The sequence below is a fragment of the Salvelinus namaycush genome, chromosome 16, assembly GCF_016432855.1.
Source record: "Salvelinus namaycush isolate Seneca chromosome 16, SaNama_1.0, whole genome shotgun sequence".
NCBI lineage: Eukaryota > Metazoa > Chordata > Actinopteri > Salmoniformes > Salmonidae > Salvelinus > Salvelinus namaycush.
Window position 1 is genome coordinate 40,988,529 of NC_052322.1, and position 26,511 is coordinate 41,015,039.

The 26,511-nt window shown below is 44.5% G+C and overlaps 1 protein-coding gene across 1 annotated transcript in view; it reads left to right on the forward strand.

The window, feature by feature from the left end:
• Positions 1 to 26,511, forward strand: part of LOC120061677 (ERC protein 2) — a 253,027-nt gene that overhangs the window by 54,168 nt on the left and 172,348 nt on the right. The window contains exons 5-6 of the mRNA XM_039011569.1: positions 3,796 to 3,951; positions 10,613 to 10,780. Of these exons, the coding sequence (XP_038867497.1) occupies positions 3,796 to 3,951; positions 10,613 to 10,780 (324 nt within the window). The remainder of the gene's footprint in view (positions 1 to 3,795; positions 3,952 to 10,612; positions 10,781 to 26,511) is intronic.

The window sequence follows — 26,511 nt, forward strand, 5'->3', positions numbered from 1 at the left end:
CAACCTTTATCCAGCCTCAATACATGACACACCTCTACAGTGTGTAATACAACCTTTATCCAGCCTCAATACATGACACACCTCTACAGTGTGTAATACAACCTTTATCCAGCCTCAATACCTGACACACCTCTACAGTGTGTAATACAACCTTTATCAATCCTCAATACCTGACACACCTCTACAGTGTGTAATACAACCTTTATCCAGCCTCAATACATGACACACCTCTACAGTGTGTAATACAACCTTTATCCAGCCTCAATACCTGACACACCTCTACAGTGTGTAATACAACCTTTATCCAGCCTCAATACCTGACACACCTCTACAGTGTGTAATACAACCTTTATCCAGCCTCAATACATGACACACCTCTACAGTGTGTAATACAACCTTTATCCAGCCTCAATACCTGACACACCTCTACAGTGTGTAATACAACCTTTATCCAGCCTCAATACCTGACACACCTCTACAGTGTGTAATACAACCTTTATCCAGCCTCAATACATGACACACCTCTACAGTGTGTAATACAACCTTTATCCAGCCTCAATACCTGACACACCTCTACAGTGTGTAATACAACCTTTATCCAGCCTCAATACCTGACACACCTCTACAGTGTGTAATACAACCTTTATCCAGCCTCAATACATGACACACCTCTACAGTGTGTAATACAACCTTTATCCAGCCTCAATACATGACACACCTCTACAGTGTGTAATACAACCTTTATCCAGCCTCAATACCTGACACACCTCTACAGTGTGTAATACAACCTTTATCCAGCCTCAATACATGACACACCTCTACAGTGTGTAATACAACCTTTATCCAGCCTCAATACCTGACACACCTCTACAGTGTGTAATACAACCTTTATCCAGCCTCAATACATGACACACCTCTACAGTGTGTAATACAACCTTTATCCAGCCTCAATACATGACACACCTCTACAGTGTGTAATACAACCTTTATCTAGCCTCAATACCTGATACACCTCTACAGTGTGTAATACAACCTTTATCAATCCTCAATACCTGACACACCTCTACAGTGTGTAATACAACCTTTATCCAGCCTCAATACATGACACACCTCTACAGTGTGTAATACAACCTTTATCCAGCCTCAATACCTGACACACCTCTACAGTGTGTAATACAACCTTTATCCAGCCTCAATACATGACACACCTCTACAGTGTGTAATACAACCTTTATCCAGCCTCAATACCTGACACACCTCTACAGTGTGTAATACAACCTTTATCCAGCCTCAATACATGACACACCTCTACAGTGTGTAATACAACCTTTATCCAGCCTCAATACATGACACACCTCTACAGTGTGTAATACAACCTTTATCCAGCCTCAATACCTGACACACCTCTACAGTGTGTAATACAACCTTTATCCAGCCTCAATACATGACACACCTCTACAGTGTGTAATACAACCTTTATCCAGCCTCAATACCTGACACACCTCTACAGTGTGTAATACAACCTTTATCAATCCTCAATACCTGACACACCTCTACAGTGTGTAATACAACCTTTATCAATCCTCAATACCTGACACACCTCTACAGTGTGTAATACAACCTTTATCCAGCCTCAATACCTGACACACCTCTACAGTGTGTAATACAACCTTTATCCAGCCTCAATACATGACACACCTCTACAGTGTGTAATACAACCTTTATCCAGCCTCAATACCTGACACACCTCTACAGTGTGTAATACAACCTTTATCCAGCCTCAATACATGACACACCTCTACAGTGTGTAATACAACCTTTATCCAGCCTCAATACATGACACACCTCTACAGTGTGTAATACAACCTTTATCCAGCCTCAATACCTGACACACCTCTACAGTGTGTAATACAACCTTTATCAATCCTCAATACATGACACACCTCTACAGTGTGTAATACAACCTTTATCCAGCCTCAATACCTGACACACCTCTACAGTGTGTAATACAACCTTTATCCAGCCTCAATACCTGACACACCTCTACAGTGTGTAATACAACCTTTATCCAGCCTCAATACCTGACACACCTCTACAGTGTGTAATACAACCTTTATCCAGCCTCAATACATGACACACCTCTACAGTGTGTAATACAACCTTTATCCAGCCTCAATACATGACACACCTCTACAGTGTGTAATACAACCTTTATCCAGCCTCAATACATGACACACCTCTACAGTGTGTAATACAACCTTTATCCAGCCTCAATACATGACACACCTCTACAGTGTGTAATACAACCTTTATCAATCCTCAATGTGTATTGTCTCTACTGCAGGCTGTGATTGTACCTGTCTGTCAGTCACTATTCTCTCCCTGCACGTTGGTTTCTAACCACAGACAGTTGGAGTGAAACATGATGAGATTCTGCATCCCAACATGAACTGAACATGGGGTAGCAAGTAGAAGAAATCATAATTCATGTGTTGGAAATGGCCTTCACTTTCACTTCCTTGGTTTCTTTGTGTGTAATCTCTGTGTGGCTTCTGTACATGGTGTGTTTTGTCAGATTTGAGAGGAACACATGAGATGATGCATGCTGCTGCTGTGTTGCTGTTTTGGATTTGTCTGCTTTGTGTGTCTTTCTCTGCATGTGTATTCATATAGCTACTGTAACACACAGACTGTAACACACAGACTGTAACACACAGACTGTAACACACAGACTGTAACACACAGACTGTAACACAAAGACTGTAACACAAAGACTTTAACACACAGACTGTAACACAAAGACTGTAACACACAGACTGTAACACACAGACTGTAACACACAGACTGTAACACAAAGACTGTAACACAAAGACTGTAACACACAGACTGTAACACACAGACTGTAACACACAGACTGTAACACACAGACTGTAACACACAGACTGTAACACAAAGACTGTAACACACAGACTGTAACACACAGACTGTAACACACAGACTGTAACACACAGACTAGCTTGGGGCAAGGGGTTTAGTTTGGGGTGGATGTGTGTGTGAGCATAGAATTGTGAATTGGGTGTAGGCATGCAGGATGTAAAATCGTGTGTGTGTGTGCATGTAGGATGGTATGCAGTATACCATAGTGTATGTTGGGGCGTCGGTGGAGGATGTCAGTAGAGTTGTAGTAATGGAGGTCAGATGGTTGAATGCAGACTGAGGTTTCTACCGATGCCATCATACAATCTGCTTCCATTTATTCCAATTACCTTCTCGTCTTCTCCAAGGTTTACCATTTAACGTGTGTCTGATCTTATGGAGCTAAACAAGCTCAGGACCTTTCCCATTCCCTCATAGATACTGTGCATGCCGGAACAAATACAACCTGTCGCTATACAGAACTCTGGCCTTTATCCACCCATTCCTATTCAGGCCAGTCACTGGTTCAGTTGTATGTTCTAGCTAGGACAGGGGTGTGCTTTTGTCTGTGTGTCAGTCTCGCTCTATAACACATCTGTCTTTTCAGCTAATAATATAGATTGGTATCTATCTCACTCACACTGTCCCATTCAGCTTTCTGTGTGTCTCTGGGCACGACGTCATGTCTGCTTGTTCTCTTTTCTGTTTAGCATTTTTGTGATCAACCCTTTATTAAACATCAACTTTGAGAGGCAGACTGTGTCGACCCTTGCCCTCTCGACTCTACCTCCTTTCTATTCACACCTTTTACAAACCATCATGGCCTTGTCTGTAGCTGACGTGGGTGTCTCCCCCTCTTGGCTGCTGTATGTACTGTAGGACACTAAGATATCGTCTCTGGAGAGGAACATCCGAGACCTGGAGGATGAGGTCCAGTTGATGAAGACCAGCGGGCTGCTCCACCCTGGCGACCGCCTGGATGAACTCAAACACATGGAGGTCTACAAAAGCCACTCCAAGTTCATGAAGAAACAGGTAGCGAGATACTCACTGGTCTAGTGTCACTCTGCTTGACATCTCCGCATGTTGCTATGGTTGTGTATGTCGCTTCTGCATGGTTGTGAAGAAGCCAAGTATCACGTCAACAGCACTGTTAACTGTGCATGTGTTGACTGCATGTGTCTATGTTTTCTCATTTACTGGCCTCTGTGCATGTCACTACCATGTCTCTACTGTATGTGTCTCCTTCAACTTCATGAAGACCAAGTTAGAAAATCTCATCTCCAGTCCTATCCACTGCATGTCTTAACCATACAGTTGAAGTAGGAAGTCATTAAAACTCGTTTTTAAACCACTCCACAAATTTCTTTTTAACAAACTATGCATTTGGCAAGTCGGTTAGGACATCTACTTTCTGCATGACACAAATTATTTTTCCAACAATTGTTTACAGACAGATTATTTCACTTATAATTGACTGTATCACAATTCCAGTGGGTCGGAAGTTTATACTAAGTTGACTGCCTTTAAAAACAGCTTGGAAAATTCCAGAAAATTATGTCATGGCTTTAGAAGCTCCTGATAGGGTAATTGACATCTTTTGAGTCAATTGGAGGTATACCTGTGGATGTATTTCAAGGCCTACCTTCAAACTCAGTGCCTCTTTGCTTGACATCATGGGAAAATCAAGAGAAATCAGCCAAGACCTCAGAAAAGAATTGTAGATCTCCACAAGTCTGGTTCATCCTTGGGAGCAATTTCCAAACACCTGAAGGTACCACGTTCATCTGTACAAACAATAGTACGCAAGTATAAATACCATGGGACCATGCAGCCGTCATGCCGCTCAGGAAGGAGACGTGTTCTGTCTCCTATAGATTAACGTACTTTGGTGCGTAAAGTGCAAATCAATCCCAGAACAACAGCAAAGGACCTTGTGAAGATGCTGGTGGAAACAAGTACAAAAGTATCTATATCCACTGTAAAACGAGTCCTATATCGACATAACCTGAAAGGCCGCTCAGCAAGGAAGAAGCCACTGCTCCAAAACCGCCATAAAAAAGCAAGACTATGGTTTGCAACTGCACATGGGGACAAAGATCGTACTTTTTGGAGAAATGTCCTCTGGTCTGATGAAACCAAAATAGAACTGTTTGGCCATAATGACCATCGTTATGTTTGGAGGAAAAAGGGGGAAGCTTGCAAGCCGAAGAACACCATCCCAACCGTGAAGCGGGGTGGCAGCATCATGTTGTGGGGGTGCTTTGCTGCAGGAGGGACTGGTGCACTTCAACATCTCAAGACATCAGTCAGGAAGTTAAAGCTTGGTCGCAAATGGGTCTTCCAAATGGACAATGACCCCAAGCATACTTCCAAAGTTGTGGCAAAATGGGTTAAGGACAACAAAATCAAGGTATTGGAGTGGCCATCACAAAGCCCTGACCTCAATTCTGTAGAAAATTTGTGGGCAGAATTGAAAAGCTTGTGCGAGCAAGGAGGCCTACAAATCTGACTCAGTTACACCAGCTCTGTCAGGATGAATGGGCCAAAATTCACCCAATTTATTGTGGGAAGCTTGTGGAAGGCTACTCAAAACATTTGAACCAAGTTAAACAATTTAAAGACCATGCTACCAAATACTAATTGAGATTATGTAAACTGCTGACCCACTGGGAATGTGATGAAATAAATAAAATCTGAAATAAATCATTCTCTTTACTTTTATTCTGACATTTAACATTCTTAAAATAAAGTGGTGATCCTAACTGACCTAAGACAGGGCATTTTTACTAGGATTAATTGTCAGGAATTGTGAAAAACTGAGTTTAAATGTATTTGGCTAAGGTGTATGTAAACTTCTGACTTCAACTGTATGTGTACTGCAAGGTATCACATCACCTGTACTCTGCATGCCTCTACTGTTGTCTGATCGAAACCTTTGTGTTTCTACTGTCTCTTGTCAAAACTTTCTGGCTTTTCAGCCGAGACCCAGAATGATTGATCCGTCACTCACTTTGGAAAGATCTTGACTGAACCAACTATATCACCAAACTGTCTTCACTTCTTGTCGCCGCCATGGCACAGCTTTTCGGCTTCAGCTTTTGCTTCTCCTCCAGCTCTCCATGGAAAACACAAGCCATATCGGTTTACAGGCGATGGTGTCCATTTGGACTACTTCCTTTGTCAGACAGGAAGCTGCAGTTTTATAAGAGCAAGGTCCAATTTCTCTGGTGGAAGCGCTCTCTAATGGTTTATTCATACATACACACACACACACACACTCACACACGCTGTCCAGTAAACTCCAAGCATCAATAATAATACTGTACTCTAAATGGTACATCCAATATTCCGCCGGTGTATCAACATAAAGCATTTCTTTGAATGGGAACGTCCGCTCTAATTGCTTTATGGGGTGATGAATGGAGGTATATGAAAGGCCAGTGGTTTAATAACATCAGAGTTGGGTTTCAGAGCTCTGTGTGAGTGTCTGTGATGGCCCGGGGTTGATGAGTAGCGTTTCATGTGAAAATGTTTGTTTGATTTGTTAATGGGGGTCTTTGTAGGCCCCATTTGACAGTGCATTGGGGAAGTTTCTGATGCAATCATAAAGGGATGTTTTTATGAATGGGGCTTTGACAGACGGCTATGAGCTAACAACAGCAGAGGAAGGAGCTCTCTCCTCACGGAGACTGGCCTGGAATGATATACATCATACTGACGGTTGGAGTTTGGTGTCAGACGCCTCGTCTTTCTACACACACACACACACACACACACACACACACACACACACACACACACACACACACACACACACACACACACACACACACACACACACACAGAGTCATATTTATCACATGTATCCCTCGTCTACAGTATCTCCCTGGGACATGGTCTTTCAGCGTGTGGGAGGTTGGTGGTGAGCTGAGGAGGAATCAAATAGGGGGACATTGATAAGAGGAGGACAGGCTGCTCTGATGAAGGGACAGGACAGCCTCTCTGGGTCTTTGGTTTCCTCTGCTCCTCACTGGGCTGTTTATCTGGGTCAAAGCCCCCACCAGGCCTGACCTAGTAGTATACTATCCTGTATACAGAGCCTTCAGAAAGTATTCACAGCCCTTGACTTTTTCCACATTTTTGTTGTCTTACAGCCTGAATTTAAAATTGATTAAATTGAGATTTTGTGTCACTGGCCTACACACAATACGACATAATGTCAAAGTGGAATTATGTCTTTTTTTTAAGTATTCAAAATTAATTACAAATGAAAAGCTGAAATGTCTTGAGTCAATAAGTATTCAACCGCTTTGTCATGGCAAGCCTACATAAGTCCAGGAGTAAAGATTTTCTTAACAGGTCACATAATAAGTTGCATGGACTCTGTGTACAATAATAGTTTTTAACATGATTTTTGAATGACTACATCATCTCTGTACCCCAAACATAAAATGATCTGTAAGGTCCCTCAAACACAGATTCAACCACAAAGGCTAAGGATGTTTTCAAATGCCTCGCAAAGAAGGGCATCTGTTGGTAGATGGGTAAAACAAAAGCAGACATTGAATATCCTTTTGAGCATGCTGAAGTTATTAATTACACTATGGATGGTGTATCAATACACCCAGTCACTACAAAGATACAGTACAGGCGTCCTTCGTTAAAGTTGCCAGAGAGGAAGGAAACTGCTCAGGGATTTTGGTGATTTTAAAACAGTTAGAGTTTAATGGCTGTGGATGGATCAACAACATTGTAGTTACTCCACAATACTAACATAATTGACAGAGTGAAAAGAAGGAAACCTGTACTGAATAAAAAATATTCCAAAACATGCATCCTGTTTGCAACAAGGCACTAAAGTAATACTGCCAAAAATGTGGCAAAGTAATTTACTTTTTTTCCTGAATGCAAAGTGTTAGGTTTGGGGCAAATCCAATACAAGACATTATTGAGTACCACTCTCCATATTTTTATTCATGGTGGTGGCTGCATCATGTTATGGGTATGCTTGTAATTGTTAGGGACTGGGGAGTTTTTCAGGATAAAAAAGAAACGGAATGGAAATAAGCACAGGCAAAATGCTAGAAAACCTGGTTGTCTGCTTTCCACCAGACACTGGGAGATTAATTCACCTTTCAGCAGGACAATAACCTAAAACATCTACACTGGAGTTGCTTACCAAGAAGATAGTGAATGTTCCAAGTTACAGTTTTTACTTAAATATGCTTGAAATTCTATGACCTGAAAATTGTTGTCTGGCAATTATCAACAACAAATTTGACAGAGCTTGAATAATTTAGAAAAGAATAATGGGCAAATTGGGCTCTCGAGTGGCGCAGCGGTCTAAGGCACTGCATCGCAGTGCAAGATGCTTCACTACAGTAGCTTAGTGATGCTAGGTCAGTATAAGGTAGTGATGGCGTGTAGCTTAGTGATGCTAGGTCAGTGTAAGGTAGTGATGGCGTGTAGCTTAGTGATGCTAGGTCAGTATAAGGTAGTGATGGTGTGTAGCTTAGTGATGCTAGGTCAGTATAAGGTAGTGATGGCGTGTAGCTTAGTGATGCTAGGTCAGTGTAAGGTAGTGATGGCGTGTAGCTTAGTGATGCTAGGTCAGTGTAAGGTAGTGATGGCGTGTAGCTTAGTGATGCTAGGTCAGTATAAGGTAGTGATGGCGTGTAGCTTAGTGATGCTAGGTCAGTATAAGGTAGTGATGGCGTGTAGCTTAGTGATGCTAGGTCAGTATAAGGTAGTGATGGCGTGTAGCTTAGTGATGCTAGGTCAGTATAAGGTAGTGATGGCGTGTAGCTTAGTGATGCTAGGTCAGTGTAAGGTAGTGATGGCGTGTAGCTTAGTGATGCTAGGTCAGTGTAAGGTAGTGATGGCGTGTAGCTTAGTGATGCTAGGTCAGTATAAGGTAGTGATGGCGTGTAGCTTAGTGATGCTAGGTCAGTGTAAGTTAGTGATGGTGTGTAGCTTAGTGATGCTAGGTCAGTATAAGGTAGTGATGGCGTGTAGCTTAGTGATGCTAGGTCAGTGTAAGGTAGTGATGGCGTGTAGCTTAGTGATGCTAGGTCAGTATAAGGTAGTGATGGCGTGTAGCTTAGTGGTTGGTTTTGTGTTTTTGTCTCCGTAGATATCAGGCCGTGTGTCAGTGGGCCTGGGCTCCTCCAGGGCCGGGGGCCCCCCACCACACTTAGACACCCACCCCACCTTCCTCCTGTCCCAGCAGCCCTGGATAGCTGACCGCTCAGCAGAAGTACCCCTCTTTTACCTTCTCTCGTTCATATCTCTCCCCTGTTTCTTTTTCTCTCTTTACTCTTCTCCCCATCTCCATTATACACTCTCTCCGCTTTCTCTTCCCCTTTCTTTCCCCTCCACTCTCCCGTCTTACCTCTCTCTCTTCTCTCATATCTCCCATTCTACTCTTTTCTCTTTTTTCCTGTTTCTCTCTCTCTCTCTCCATCTCTCCCCTACTCCCCCCCCCCTCTCTCTCTCTCTCTCGCCATCTCTCTCTCTCTCTCCATCTATCTCTCTCTCTCTCTCTCTCCATCTCTATCCCCGTCTCTCTCAGAGTAAAAAGTGATTGGCCCAGCTTTCTCTATCCCTCTCAGAATTCTAAAGTCATGACATGCTCCCCGCCGAGCACCACAATTAACAAATCTCCCTCAGAAATCAACCTCTCACATTTTTGGCGCTGGAGTGCAGATGACAATCTTTGTGCGCATAGCTAGCCCACTCGCAGGAAAAACACAGAGGGGGGACAAAATACGAACTGGTCCATTTGATTTCCTTAGTGGTTGTTCTGTGCTGTTCTTTCAGCTCTTTCCCTTCAATTACACAATTTCAAAAACGATCAGTAATCTTGCAGATATTTGTGTGTAATACAGCTTCTCAGAACTATTTTTCTCCTTGTCTCAGTTTGGGTGTTTGGACTGTTGTTTCCATGGGGCCTATAGTAGTAGGAGTGTGTCTTGGAGAGAGAAACATTTCTAGTCTTCTAGAGGATGAATCATTTTGGCCCTCTGTGTGTATTGGAGAGTGTGTGCGTCCACGTTTGCCCTCCACGTTGTATTTATGTACTCAACAACGTCTCCAAGGTGATTGTGGAGGTTGGAGGATATGTGTCATGTCCATAAATTGACAGTGGGAGAAGAATGACCAAACTTTGACCTAAGATATTCTATATTTTCTCTGGAGCAGAAAATACAAACATTTGACCTCTCAACCAAACCTGAGCTGCATGTTGTATCAGCATGATTCTCCATATATCCCGTGTCAGTCCTCTGAAGGTGTGTGTTCTATGTGTTGGTCTGATGTGTTCTATGTGTTGGTCTGATGTGTTCTATGTGTTGGTCTGATGTGTTCTATGTGTTGGTCTGATGTGTTCTATGTGTTGGTCTGATGTGTTCTATGTGTTGGTCTGATGTGTTCTATGTGTTGGTCTGATGTGTTCTATGTGTTGGTCTGATGTGTTCTATGTGTTGGTCTGATGTGTTCTATGTGTTGGTCTGATGTGTTCTATGTGTTGGTCTGATGTGTTCTATGTGTTGATCTGATGTGTTCTATGTGTTGGTCTGATGTGTTTGGGTTTGAGTTGTGTGTAATTGGTCTTTGAGGAGCTTTCGGTTTTGCTCCATTCAGAATTGCTAAGGTATTTTATTATGGTTTAACGTGTGTGTGTTGTGACTGACAGGTAGACCAGCAGAAGCAGGAGCTGAATAAGAAGGAATCAGAGATGCAGGCCCTACAGACCAAACTGGATGCTCTGACCAACCAGAACTCAGACTGCAAACAGCACATAGAGGTGCTCAAAGAATCACTCAGCGCCAAGGAGCAACGCTCTACCACACTGCAGACCGAGGTGAGAGTGTTTAAAATACTGCGCACACACACACGCAGGATGGCAGGCTAGGGAGAGGCCTGTGCAGATCTTACCTAGTCAGGGCCTTCCATTTTGTCTGTCTGGCCTAGTGCATTGGGTCTGTCTGGGAGAAAGAGCAACAAGCTCACGGGTTGACCAATTTGACTTCAGATTCTGACGTTTATCCACGTTTCTCCAAACGTCCAATTTCGAAGTTGCTCCAAATGTCAAAATGTGGATGTGATTTGGACACCCTAGGTTGCGACTGTGACTCCTCCTTCTTCATGCGGCTCCTCCCCCAGTTAAGGGTTGAAACCCCAACCAATGAAACGAGTGTCTGGCATTGGGCCACAACACCATAGCAAAACCCAAGCCTATTCGATGGTAATAGCGCTCACTGTTGCCCCTATTGGCGGGTTTTATAGGTATCTTTCGATGTCCTCGGGACATGGACCAACGTCCAATTTCTAAGTAAATCTTGAGCGACTTGGCAGGAGAGAAACTGAGGGAGGCTGAGGGAGACTGGCAGGGTTTTCATCACTCTGTCTTTGAAGTCTGTGGGTCTAATGATTTTATAAGGCGGGGGGTGAGGAGGGGGGAAGGTTAGCATTTTTCTCCAAACTTCTGTGGAGTTGGAAGCGATACTTTAGATGTCTTTGTGCGCGGCAGCGGAGAGCGGCTCACTAACGATGTCCACTCTTCATTACAGGAAGCAATTTGGGCCGAAATTAGGGCTAATAGTCTATACATGTGCAAGGAATTTTGGCGTAGGGGTGAGCTGAATACATCATACTTAAACGCCCACAAGAGCTGGAGCTGAAAGACGATGCCCATAGCTCACCCATGATGTTGCACAACGATTTAAGTCAATAAGTCATAATGTTAGTCTAAGTATGAAGTGGGAAATCCGTGTCAATGCATTGTTTTTCCCTATGAGATGACATGCTAATCATTTTCAGTCTACATTTCCTCAGGGCTGGGTTTTATTTTAAAGTTACCACCCACCAGCATTGCATTGTTTATTAATCAGAAACACCAGCAAAGAGTTTTGGATGAATACTTTTCACTTATTTTTTAGGTAGTCTGTAAATATAGCGTGGCCAAAACCATTCATCTTGGGGTGACAGGGGGAGCGGGGCTCCAAAATTCAATATCACATGCAATTTTTTAGATGTAAAAACATTTTATTAATAGTATAATTGCATGGGATATTGCATTTTAGAACCCTGTTCCCCCCGTGGCCCCAAGATGAATGGTTTTGGCCACACTAGAAAACCAAGTATCTATCCTATTATGAAAAACCACCCGCAAAAGAAAATTCCACACATTTATTTATTTTGTTGTGCTGTTGTTACATTTGTATTGGTGTTTCGTGTCTGATGCGGTGTTGTTACGTATCATTTGCAGTGTTCATCATAAGAAAAGTTCCCCTAGCTGTGAGAACCATGGCATGAGCATGGGGCTGACTTGGCATTGCTGGAGCGCTGCTGAATAGCCTGCCAACAGCCTACCAAAGTTGCACCGTGTCCATTACAATGTAGAAAAACGTTTCTCTAGTCCCACATGTTCAATAGTTTCGCTACCCATATTACCGAAGCTTCATCTCATTCTTTCTTTTTCTATGGCGGATTTGTGGCCACAATTTATGGAAGATGGCAAAGTCAAATATACTGGTTTCCCCTATCCATCTGTGGCAAAGTTTTCACTAAATGCTAATGACAAATCCAGCTCCAGAACCAGCCATAACCTAGCCTGTTGGCTAATCTTTTGAATATGGTGTCGCAACAACAGATAAGATTAGCTAGCTAGATAGGTTTAGCATGCTAGCTACACTGACAGCTGTCACTGCCCTACTTGTTGTTATTGGTCCACTCCATATGGAAATCAGCACAACGTTCCCACACCCAGTTCAGGTAATCTGTATTAGTAGCCTGCGTCATTCTTCTGAGGTGGAACCTAAACGAGAATTTACGCTCTAGGACAGGAATTAACGTTGAAATAGGGGCGGCATTGCCCTCTGGTGGGGGTCTTTAAAATAATTTACTATCAGTGGGTGGGTGTGAGATTGTGTGTTTGACAGAGGGTCAATATATAATTGGATGTAATGCACCTGACATTTGACACTTCACTCTAACATGAGAGGCTGCTGGGATATGGAGGGCCATAATGGGATCTGTCAGCCCTGATCTCACGCACGCACACACACCACGCACTGTCAGTCAGTCAATCCCAGTCTGGACCCCTATCACCCCCCCATCTTTATATCCTTCTCTGTCCACGTGGCCATCAGTTTATCTTGCCCTCCAGCTCTACCAGAGTGGATCAAAGCCCTCCGGCTCTACCAGAGTGGATCAAAGCCCTCCGGCTCTACCAGAGTGGATCAAAGCCCTCCGGCTCTACCAGAGTGGATCAAAGCCCTCCGGCTCTACCAGAGTGGATCAAAGCCCTCCGGCTCTACCAGAGTGGATCAAAGCCCTCCGGCTCTACCAGAGTGGATCAAAGCCCTCCAGCTCTACCAGAGTGGATCAAAGCCCTCCAGCTCTACCAGAGTGGATCAAAGCCCTCCAGCTCTACCAGAGTGGATCAAAACCCTCCAGCTCTACCAGAGTGGATCAAAGCCCTCCAGCTCTACCAGAGTAGATCAAAGCCCTCCAGCTCTACCACAGTGGATCAAAGCCCTCCAGCTCTACCAGAGTGGATCAAAGCCCTCCAGCTCTATCAGAGTGGATCAAAGCCCTCCAGCTCTATCAGAGTTGGTCAATGCCTCACAGCCAGGTTCCATAGAGGCTGACAGTCATGATACTGACTCACTCAGGGCAGGAGGGGTAAAGGGAGGGCCACAGACACACAGACAGGCAGCCACTCTGGTATGGAAAAGAAGAGATGGCTAGAGAGAACAGACGATGCAGTGTTGATTTGAGGGAAGTAGAGAATCAAGGAAGACATAATAGAATGGAATGGAAGTGCATTTATCAGTCCGTCAAAGTTAAGGACCGCTCCTAAATGGGGTTGATTGAATCCATCTTCTGGTTTTCCTCTGTGGGAATGGAAAAATATGTGTGTCTGTGTGTGTGTTTAAGCACATCATTGTGGAGGGTGCAGTGGAAATGTAACCCTGTAATAGGTGTGTTATCTGTCCTGCTGAGGTCAGTGTAGTGCTGAAACAGTACACCTGCAGATCAGGTAACCAGTCACACGGCCCTCCTGCATATTTAACTAGCGTATGAGAGAGTGGCAGGAAGGAGAGGTGTATTGGAGAATTCAGAGAGGGGTGTACCACTGTTTGCTGGAGAGTTAGTATCACAGTTTTACTTTGAAAAGGTACAACAATAATGACTCAATGCAGCGTTTTACCATGCTGTCTTTTTAAACCGGCTAAAACTGGAGTTGATCCCGTCCCTGATGCCTGCAGAGCAGTGGCTCTGTTGTGTTCAGCAGTGGGGGCTATGGGTAGGCCCACTCTGAGCCTCGTGCTGCGACCATGTTGATAAATCACAGTGTGAAAATGAGTCCCACCTGTGCAACTGGCCTCCACAAAGGAGCCGGCAGGAGCCGACTTGTCCGCCAGGTCACAGACACAGCCAGGGGGGGAAACAGGAAAACACCCGCCACTCAAACCATGTCACAACACCGGGTCACCGGCACAGCCATAGGGGGAAACAGGAAAACACCCGCCACTCAAACCATGTCACAACACCGGGTCGCAGTATGTGGCAGGGCCAGCGACTGTGTTTGCGGTCGAGCACTCATAAACCCTGGCGACCCCAAACCATGTCACACACACACACACAACCCCAGCCTTGTGCAAATACACGTCAGTTTTATGGTGCCCTTTTAAAATCCAATGAGAGTTGGATTACCACCTTTCATAGTTGTCTCTAAAATCATCAGCTGTGAAGTGCTTTTGTTTGACATTGTTCGTTATCCAGGTTTGTGTGTGTGCACATGCATGTGCGTGTGTGTGTGCGTGGTAGTAACCCCAGTAGGGGTGTGTCTGTGTTGTTGTTTCCTGATCTCTGTGTGATGAATGGCCTGCATGGGTAGTGAGTCGTGAAAAGAGATGTGGTCTGAACCATGCTAACACAGAAACGTATAGGCTCACTTTATTCTGGTCTCCCTATTCTGGTCTCTCTCACTTTCTTTTTGTCTCTGTTTCTGTCTCTGTCTCACTCTGTCTCTCTCTCGCTTTCTTTTTGTCTTTCTCTGTCTCTCGCTTTCTTTTTGTCTTTCTCTGTCTCTCGCTTTCTTTTTGTCTCTGTCTCTCTCTCGCTTTCTTTTTGTCTCTGTCTCTCTCTCTCTCTCTCTTTTTGTCTGTCTCTCTCTCTGTCTTTCTCTCTTTTTTTTGTCTCTCTCTCTCGCTTTCTTTTTGTCTCTCTCTCTCTCTCTCTCTCTCTCTTTTTGTCTCTGTCTCTCTGTCTTTCTCTTTTTCTTTTTGTCTCTCTCTCTCGCTTTCTTTTTGTCTCTCTCTCTCTCTTTTTGTCTCTGTCTCTGGCTCTCTGTCTTTCTCTCTTTCTTTTTATCTCTCTCTGTCTCTCTGTCTCTCATCTGAGGATGTTGAGGCAGGTGAGATCCTTCATATGGTAGGAACCAGGAAGTATATTGTTGCTATGGCTGTAAAAGTCAGGATTAACCCAATGCCAGGAATACATCAAATATATCCTAACCCCTTACCAATAGAGTTGGTTTGAACTGGTCTGATCTGGACTGGACCTGGGGTTTCGTGATTTGTTACGATGTTGTTGACCATTTTAAACGGATTTGACCTAGTTTGAACCGCCTCAAACGGGTTTGGAACTCATTTGACCTGGTTCGACCACTGTGACCGTTCTCCGGCCGTCCTCTGTTCCTGTGTTCCGTCAATGTGGTTTGGGACGTGGTGTTAGCTGTGGAGTGTAAGGGCCCCCAGAACAAACATGGTGCGGTCCAAAGTAAAGCCCCCGCGTACAGGAGAGGCCATGTGGAAAAACCATAAAGAGGAGTTATAGGGGTCAGAGTGGGGATGAGATATTTAATGGTTTACACAGAGGGAGACGTAAACATGTGTGAGGCTGAACACACATCACAAATGGTAGAATACACACACACACACACACACACACACACACACACACACACACACACACACACACACACACACACACACACACACACACACACACACACACACACACACACACACACACAGTATGCTCCAAAACACATACTGCACGCTCAAACACACAACATACTACATCATTAACTTTGCAGTCCTCCCAGATCTCTCTCTCACACACACACACACACACACACACACACACACACACACACACACACACACACACACACACACACACACACACACACACACACACACACACACACACACACACACACACACACACACACACACTGCCCACCCATGATACATTTCCTATAGTGCCTAATGTCCATGTAACAGGTGTGTGTTGTTGGCTTTAAACTGTAGGTGGTCAGGAGGTCGGTAAGCACACACACACGTATGCATGCACACACGCACACACACACGCACACACACGCACACACACACACACACGCACACACGCACACACACACACACACACACACACACACACAAACCTCTCGTGCGGTTTCACTGCTGAGGGAAAGATCTTGCAGAGGAAATCATATGCTACTGTGGATGACTGTTTATGGAGGGCTAGTCTGGTTGATCAAAGTTTTACTTTCTTTTGTATACTGGGCAAAAATAGAAATTGTTGGATGTTGCGTTTATAAGATTTTTCTGAGTTACAGTTCATACAAGGAAATTCATTAGGCCCTAATCTATGGATTTAACATGACTGGGCAGGGGCGGAGCCATGGTTGGGCCTGGGAGGGCATAGACACACCCACAGGGGAGCCAGGCCCAGCCAATCAGAATTAGTTTTTCCCCACAAAAGGGCTTTATTACAGACAGAAATACTCCTTTGCACACCGTTCTGGTGGACATTCCTGCAGTCAGCATGCCAATTGCACACTCCCTCAAAACTTGACACATCTGTGGTATTGTGTTGTGTGACAAAACTGCACATTTTAGAGTGGCCTTTTATTGTCCCCAGTACAAGGTGCACCTGTATAATGATCATGTTGTTTAATCAGCTTCTTGACATGCCACACCTGTCAGGTGGATGGATTATCTTGACAAAGGATAAAATGCTCACTAACAGGGATGTAAACAAATTTGTCCACAAAATTTGAGAGAAATAATATTTTTGTGTGTATGGAACATTTCTGGGAAATGTTATTTCAGCTCATGAAACATGAGACCGACACTTTACATGTTGCATTTAGATTTTTATTCAGTATAGGACTTTCAGACAAAATGTCATTCTGTTATTCTGTAAAGTTGTGAGATCTTTGACTTCTATCTCGTACCTAATATAGTGGACTGTAGCTAAAGAAGCTCATCCTTGGAAAGGGTCCCAATGGTTTAGTCAAAATAAATGGCTTATTATATGGCACAACTGATTCAGAATATTAACGGTGAATTTTACAAGTCTTGGCTGTGGATTTCTCTCGCTCTCTCTCTCTCTCTCCATTTTACATTTTTGTCATTTAGTAGACACTGTTATCCAGAGTGACGGACATTTAATGCATTCATCTTAAGATACTGTAGCTAGCTAACAACATATCACAGTCGTAGTAAGTACATTTGTCCACAAATAAAGAAGTTATCACCAAAGTCAGTGCTAGTTGGGATAGTAGGAAAAGACAAGTGGAGGGGTGGTGGGTTGCCGTGTGATTTATTTCAGAAAGGCACTCTGCTGTCCTGACATTTGGGGGAAGCTTGTTCAACCATTGGGGTGCCAGGACAGAGAAGAGCTTTGACCGGGCTGAGCGGAAGCTGCCTTCCAATAGACACACACACACACACACACATACACACACATACACACACATACACACACACACATATGTATACACACACACACGCACGCACGCACGCACGCACGCACGCACGCACGCACGCACGCACGCACGCACGCACGCACACACACACACACACACACACACACACACAGTAATGAGTATCATGTCATGTCACCTGTCCGTCAGCACTCAATTACCCAGCAGCCTCTGCAGGGCTGACAGTCGTGTGTTTGGAGAGACAATGGCTGCCATTCTGTGGAGTTTGACCTCTTCTCTCCTTAGGGGCACTGTGATTACCTCAGGCCACTTAACCTCTAGAATACACACACGACAGTAACAGATATACTGTAGCACCCTCACCATCAACCCTACCCATGTCAGAATCACGAACTGTGATTACGTGCAATATGAACTTAAGTCAATATGGAGCTGAGGTCAGTGTAAGCCTTAGAAGCCTGTCCTGATTCCTCTCTCCCCACACCATCACTTCTTTGTCAAACCCAGTCAGTATAGAAGTCACAGCAGCTACCCACCACCACCCTCTCACCCTGTCTGCACAGACCCCAGAATGAGAAACCCCTTTCCTCTCTATTTGTCTTTGGCCAAGGGCCTCTCTCTCTCTCTCTCTCTCTCTCTCTCTCTCTCTCTCTCTCTCTCTCTCTCTCTCTCTCTCTCTCTCTCTCTCTCTCTCTCTCTCTCTCTCTCTCTCTGTCTCTCTCTCTGTCTCTCTCTCTGTCTCTCTCTCTGTCTCTCTCTCTGTCTCTCTCTCTCTGTCTCTCTCTCTCTGTCTCTCTCTCTGTCTCTCTCTCTGTCTCTCTCTCTGTCTCTCTCTCTGTCTCTCTCTCTCTCTCTCTCTCTCTCTCTCTCTCTCTCTGTCTCTCTCTCTCTCTCTCTCTCAAGTCCAGCGTCCATCCCTTACTCCGCTGCTGACATGTGGCAGCAATTTCAGCCCCATTTCTCAAACACAACACACACATACGCACGGGCATACAAGCACACACACTCTCTTGCTCACCTAGCCACACATGCTCACTCTAACACGTAGGCCTACATTCACATAAATACCCTATTCTGTCTGTCTCCCTCTTGTTGTGGGTCTAAGATGTTCAGGATCATATTCTGCATCTCTTTACATGTACACTGCATTCAGAAAGTATTCAGACCCCTTGACTTTTTCCACATTTTGTTAAGTTACAGCCTTATTCTAAAATGTATTAACTAGTTTTTTCCCCCCTCATCAATCAATACACAATATCCCAGAATAACACATTTTGGCAAATGTATTAAAAATAACAAACTGAAATATCACATTTACATAAGTATTCAGACCCTTTACTGGAACACCTTTGGCAGTAATTACAGCCTCGAGTCTTCTTGAGTATGACGCTGCAAACTTGGCACACCTGTATTTCTGGCAGGTTGGATGGGGAGCGTCGCTGCACAGCTATTTTCAGGTCTCTCCAAAGATGTTTGATCGGATTCAAGTCCGGGATCTGGCTGAGCCACTCAAGGACATTCAGAGACTTCATCAGAGGTTCAGAGGTTTCATCAGACCAGAGAATCTTGTTTCTCATGGTCTTAGAGTCTTTAGGTGCCTTTGGTAAACTCCAAGTGGGCTGTGTGCCTTTTTACTGAGGAGTGGCTTCCGTCTGGCCTCTATACCATAAAGGCCTGATTGGTGGAGTGCTACAGAGATGGTTGTCCTTTTGGAAGATTCTTTCATCTCCACAGAGGAACTCTGGAGCTCTGTCAGAGTGACTATCGGGTTATTGTTCACCTCCTTGACCAAAGCCCTTCTCCCCCGATTGCTCAGTTTGGGCGGGTGGCCAGCTCTTATATAAATGTCTTTGCTTTGTCATTATGGGGTATTGTGTGTAGATTGATAAGGAACATTTTTTATTTAATACATTTTGGAATAAGGCTGTAACATTACAAAATGTGGAAAAGTCAACGGGTCTGAATGCACTGTGTAAGTTCGTACTGGATAATAGGGCATCTGTTTCCCCTGCCTCCTCTCCTCAAACAGAGGTGTGTGTCTGTGGCATACACTGAGGTTTGAGGGACAGTCCTTGAAGCGCCAGTCTCCCCTGAGACTCCCTGGTCCTGAGACTCCCTGGTCCTGAGGCTGACAGGGAAACATGTTTTCCCTTCACCTCCCTGTGTTCGATGATGATGATTGCTCTTCCTCTCACTTAGCCACAGTCTGCAGGAACAGGGAGGCCAGTGAAAATAGAGTGGTGGGGGCAGGACTATGGGGCGAGTGAATAGAAGGGTACTTTAGACAGTTGGTGGGGGGGCAACTCAATTATAAGGTTGGGGTAAGGTACGGTAGGTGAAGACATGAGGGGGGTTAGAGGAGTGGGGAGGGGGGTAGAGGAGTGTGGGGGGGGGGGGGGGGGGGGGGTAGAGGAGGGGGAGGGGGGCTAGAGGAGGGGGGGAGGGGGGCTAGAGGAGTGGGGAGGGGGGTAGAGGATGGGGAGGGGGGCTAGAGGAGTGGGGAGGGGGGGTAGAGGATGGGGGAGGGAGGCTAGTGGAGTGGGGAGGGGGGCTAGAGGAGTGAGGAGGGGGGTAGAGGAGTGTAGGTTAGAGGAATGGGGGGGTGGAGGAATGAGGAGTGGGGGTTAGAATTTGGAGAGGGTGGGGGGTAGAGGAGTGAGGAGGGGGGTAGAGGAGTGTAGGTTAGAGGAATGGGGGGGTGGAGGAATGAGGAGTGGGGGTTAGAATTTGGAGAGGGTGGGGGGTAGAGGAATGGGGAGGGGGCACCCGTCTTTCCTTTAGTCATAAATCACTCCTAGAAAAACACGATTACCCCTCAGACATATATAAAGCACTGCAGCTCCGTTAATAATTGGGCCTGATCATTAATGAAAGAAATAAAGAATGCGGTTGGTCTCTCACGCCCAGAGGGGCTCTGTTCCCTGAGGAACACACCGGAAATGTCCGCCCGCCGGGAAAACTAATTTTGCATGTTTGTTTTCTAACTCTTACACACACACACACACACACACACACACACACACACACACACACACACACACACACACACACACACACACACACACACACACACACACACACACACACACACACACACACACACACACACACCTGCATATGCACACACATGCATTTAAATATGTGTGTTGTTTGGGGTATTTTCGGTGAGGGGTGGGGTGAGGGTAAATAATTACTCATTAAACCAGCTGTAGATTAACCCCTCCCACTCCCACCTCCCCTACCGATAATAACCTTTGACTTCGTGTATATGTCAACGCTGAAGTCATTCACCCAGCCAATGTGCTGCCAGGCTGGCTGACGTACGAACCCCAACAGGATCGGAGCTGTTGACCTCTGACAGAGGGGTCACATGGCATGTGTGGCTCTAAATATACTCTTCACAGGGATAGCAGGAAGGAGAGGATAGAGGGAGGGAAGAAGGGAGAGGATAGAGGGAGAGGATAGAGGGAGAGAAGGAGGGAGAGAAGGAGGGAGAGGATAGAGGGAGAGAAGGAGGGAGAGGACGGAGGGAGAGAAGGAGGGAGAGGACGGAGGGAGGGTAGAAGGGAGAGGATAGAGGGAGAGGATAGAGGGAGAGGAGGAGGGAGAGAAGGAGGGAGAGGACGGAGGCAGGGTAGAAGGGAGAGGATAGAGGGAGAGGATAGAGGGAGAGGATAGAGGGAGAGGAGGAGGGAGAGAAGGAAGGAGAGGACAGAGGCAGGGTAGAATGGAGAGAAGGAGGGAGAGGATAGAGGGAGAGAAGGAGGGAGAGGACGGAGGCAGGGTAGAAGGGAGAGGATAGAGGGAGAGGATAGAGGGAGAGAAGGAGGGAGAGGATAGAGGGAGAGAAGTACTGCCGGTTGGACGTACTGCCAAATTCTCTAAAACGACATTGGAGGCGGCTTAAGGTAGATAAATGAATATTCATTTCTCTGGCAACTGCTCTGGTGGACATTCCTGCAGTAAGCATGCCAATTGCAAACTTGAGACATCTTTGGCATTGTGTTGTGTGACAAAATTGCACATTGCACCTGTGTAATGATCATGCTTGGCTACTACACATCTCTTTAGTACCACAGATAGACCTAGGCTATTAAACATCTCTTTAGTACCACAGATAGACCTAGGCTATTAAACATCTCTTTGGTACCACAGATAGACCTAGGCTATTAAACATCTCTTTAGTACCACAGATAGACCTAGGCTATTAAACATCTCTTTGGTACCACAGATAGACCTAGGCTATTAAACATCTATTTGGTACCACAGATAGACCTAGGCTATTAAACATCTCTTTGGTACCACAGATAGACCTAGGCTATTAAACATCTCTTTAGTACCACAGATAGACCTAGGCTATTAAACATCTCTTTGGTACCACAGATAGACCTAGGATATTAAACATCTCTTTGGTACCACATATAGACCTAGGCTATTAAACATCTCTTTGGTACCACAGATAGACCTAGGCTATTACACATCTCTTTAGTACTACAGTTCCAACAGAGTTGAATAGGCTATTCAAAAATATTTGGCTCCACATGATTCCTCTCGTTCCTCCCGTAGACTTCCAGCCAAATGCATAGCAGTTTTTTATTTTTTATTTTTTTACATTATTGTGGATGGCCGCTAGGGGGATATAGCATTGTATATGGGCAAACACAGAAATGTATTTCAGATCCCTCCTATGTACTTCAGTCATTTTCAGCCACCCTTTTGGCCGATGTCGTTACGGGCCTTTTTTGGGGGAGTCAAAAATCAGTTTTACTAAAACCGTTAATGTCAAGTCCTGCACTAGTGTCAGTATTCCTCCCTACAGTACACTTTACAGTATTGTATATATCAGTATTGCTCTCTACAGTACACTTTACAGTATTGTATATATCAGTATTGCTCTCTACAGTACACTTTACAGTATTGTATATATCAGTATTTCTCCTTACAGAACATGATTTACAGTAGTTTTGCTCTCTACAGTACACTTTACAGTATTGTATATATCAGTATTTCTCCTTACAGAACATGATTTACAGTAGTATTGCTTTCTACAGTACACTTTACATTATTGTATATATCAGTATTGCTCCCTACAGTACATGATTTACAGTAGTATTGCTCCCTACAGTACATGGTTTACAGTATTGTATATATCAGTATTGCTCCCTACAGTACACTTTACAGTATTGTATATATCAGTATGTCTCCTTACAGAACATGATTTACAGTAGTTTTGCTCTCTACAGTACACTTTACAGTATTGTATATATCAGTATTTCTCCTTACAGAACATGATTTACAGTAGTTTTGCTCTCTACAGTACACTTTACAGTATTGTATATATCAGTATTTCTCCTTACAGAACATGATTTACAGTAGTATTGCTTTCTACAGTACACTTTACATTATTGTATATATCAGTATTGCTCCCTACAGTACATGATTTACAGTAGTATTGCTCCCTACAGTACATGGTTTACAGTATTGTATATATCAGTATTGCTCCCTACAGTACACTTTACAGTATTGTATATATCAGTATGTCTCCTTACAGAACATGATTTACAGTAGTTTTGCTCTCTACAGTACACTTTACAGTATTGTATATATCAGTATGTCTCCTTACAGAACATGATTTACAGTAGTATTGCTCCCTACAGTACACTTTACAGTATTGTATATATCAGTATTTCTCCTTACAGAACATGATTTACAGTAGTAATGCTCTCTACAGTACACTTTACAGTATTGTATATATCAGTATTTCTCCTTACAGAACATGATTTACATTAGTATTGCTCTCTACAGTACACTTTACAGTATTCTATATATCAGTATTGCTCCCTACAGTACATGATTTACAGAGGTATTGCTCCCTTCCATACACTTTACAGTATTCTATATATCAGTATTGCTCTCTACCGTACATGGTTTACAGTATTGTATATATCAGTATTGCTCTCTACCGTACATGGTTTACAGTATTGTATATATCAGTATTGCTCCCTACAGTACATGGTTTACAGTAGGAACAGTTCAATCAGCTAGGCAGGAACTGGAAGGCCTGGAAACAGGATGCAGCGGCTGGCGAGGAGTGTTTGGAAATGATCAGGAAAAATAATCAAACATGGTGCGAGTGTTAATGAGGTGTCTTGGTGTCTTGTGTGTGTGTGTGTGTGTGTGTGTGTGTGTGTGTGTGGTGTATCTCTCCCTCCTATAGCAGTTAATGATGATGGATGACATAGTTAAGGAAGGCTGTGAACAGCTGTGTTTGGGGTAAAGCAGGATTGTAATAGAGGACAGAATCTGTCCACTAGAGCTTAACTATATCCCTCTTCAGCCGTCTAGGATGAGAGATCTACCATCGTGATACAAGACATATGAAGCATCCAACAAGCTCTGTCTCACTGCAGAATAAGACACTTTTCCAAGTTTATCCAAACATCAGATCTGGAGTGATCTCTCTGGAAACATCAACCGCTGACTGGCGTTGCGTTCCCCCTCTACCAGTATACATCACCATCAATAGAACTGTGACATGCTCATGACCTGAGGCTCTTGTGTCATTTAAATATATATTTAAAGGCAAAGTGTGTGAGTGCGTGTTTTTGTGTATTCGATGGGTTTTCTCCTGTTCTTTGCCCTGCAGCCCATACTACAGTTCATCCTGTCATTATCCCATGAGGAGGCCTGTGGGATCCGGTCATTACGTGACTCCAGATCTGAGCTATGAAGTGTGTGTGTGTGTCTTTGTGTGCGAATATGTGCGTGCGTGTGTGTGTGTGTGCGCGTTTGAGCTTTAGCCGTGTCTCATTCTCAGCTTGATGACACACCTCGGAATTCTCTGCCCTTGCCTGAGGACAGGGAATGTTCTCTCATATCCGCATGGATCAGTGTGTGCGGTGTGTGTGTGTGAGCGGGAGTGTTTTAGCAGTGTGTGTGTGGGAGTGTTTTAGCAGTGAGGGTGTGTGAACCATTAAGAAGGACTCCTAGGTGTGCTCAAGGTGTAAAGGAGGATGAAAGAGGTGTCCTGAGACAGACGGAGGGACCGGCGTGGCATGGCCAGCCCTGCCCTGTAGGCGTCCACTGACCTGCCTGCATCCCAGACTCCTAGCTCTGAGAAGATGCTGTTAATCTACCAGGATGAGCTCAGATCTGGGTGTGCCACACCACCACTACACACCTGCTCTGGCCTCCTCTCCTGGGCCTCTCCCAATCTAGACATGCTTTATGGATGAAGGAAAGGGAGAAGTTGTAGTGTTTGGAGATGTTATATACAATAGCTCCAGTGTAATAATCAGTATATAAAAGTTTCCCGGTAGATACTGTATATGGGAGGTACTTGTACTTAGTTTTATTTCTTAAAGTGTGTAGGTGTTTCTGTATCTTAGAAGTATGTTAGAATTCATTGTAATGGCAGTCAGATGTCCAGGTCCATTGTGGGACCACTGAATCAGTGCAAGGACATTTCTCTCATGAAACTGTTGAGTTCCTCTGTGATAGAGAGCAGAGCAGCAGTCTCCTCAAATGGACATAGATAGATGTGGAATTACTGTTTACATGAGATAGTGAGGTGTCTCAGATCTGTCTGTGTGTGTGTCTGTGTCTCTTATACCCAAATAAAAAATTCTACAGTTTAATATTCTGAAAAAAAAGATTCAGATTCAGATTCAGTGAGTGACCGACCGACCGACCGACTTACTTACTTGGCACTCCGGTACCGCTTGCCATACGGTAGCAGAGAGAACAGTCTATGACTAGGGTGGCTGGAGTCTTTGACAATTTTTAGGGCCTTCCTCTGACACCGCCTGGTATAGAGGTCCTGGATGGCAGGAAGCTTGGCCACAGTGATGTACTGGGCCGTACACACTACCCTCTGTAGTGCCTTGTGGTCGGAGGCTGAGCAGTTGCCGTACCAGGCAGTAATGCAATCCGTCAAAATGCTCTCTGGTGCGGCTGTAAAACCTTTTGAGGATCTGAGGACCCATGCCAAATCTTTTCAGTCTCCTGAGGGGGAATAGGTTTTGTCGTGCCCTCTTCACAACTGTCTTGGTGTGCATGGACCATGTTAGTTTGTTGGTGATGTGGACACCAAGGAACTTGAAGCAACCTGCTCCACTAAAGCCCCGTCGATGAGAATGGGGGACGTGCTCGGTCCTCCTTTTCCTGTAGTCCACAATCATCTCCTTTGTCTTGATCACGTTGAGGGAGAGGTTGTTGTCCTGGCACCACATGGTCAGGTCTCTGACCTCCTCCCTAGAGGCTGTTTCATCGTTGTTGGTGATCAGACATACCACTGTTGTCATCAGCAAACTTAATGATGGTGTTGGAGTCGTGCCTGGCCGTGCAGTCATGAGTGAACAGGGAGTACAGGAGGGGACTGAGCACGCACCCCTGAGCTTTGTATCATGCCTGCCTAAGGGTTTGTAATGTACATGCTTTATAAGGCAGAAGGTATAATTCCTGACCTTGTTACTTTGTACAATACTGTGGTATTCTCATGCTCTCTGGTACTTTTGAATGTGGTCTCCTCATATAGTCTCCTAGTTGTTTATTGGACCCAAAGCCGACTCGAGGTTTTATACCTTTGCAGATTCGGCTGCCAGAAAAACTTTTATGATGAAACGTGAAGCAGAAAAAGGGAGGTGAAGACTAACAGTGCTGGTGTTTTCTTTAAACCGCTGTTTTACTTAGCAAACCAACGTCCAAAAAACAGATTTGGCTGTCATTAGAAATATGAAAGGGGAGGTGAAGTGGGGGAGTGTGTGTGTGTGCGTATATGCACTAGACTATGTTTGTGTGTCCACGGCTGCACACATACTATGCATGTATGCGTATGTGAGAATGATAGT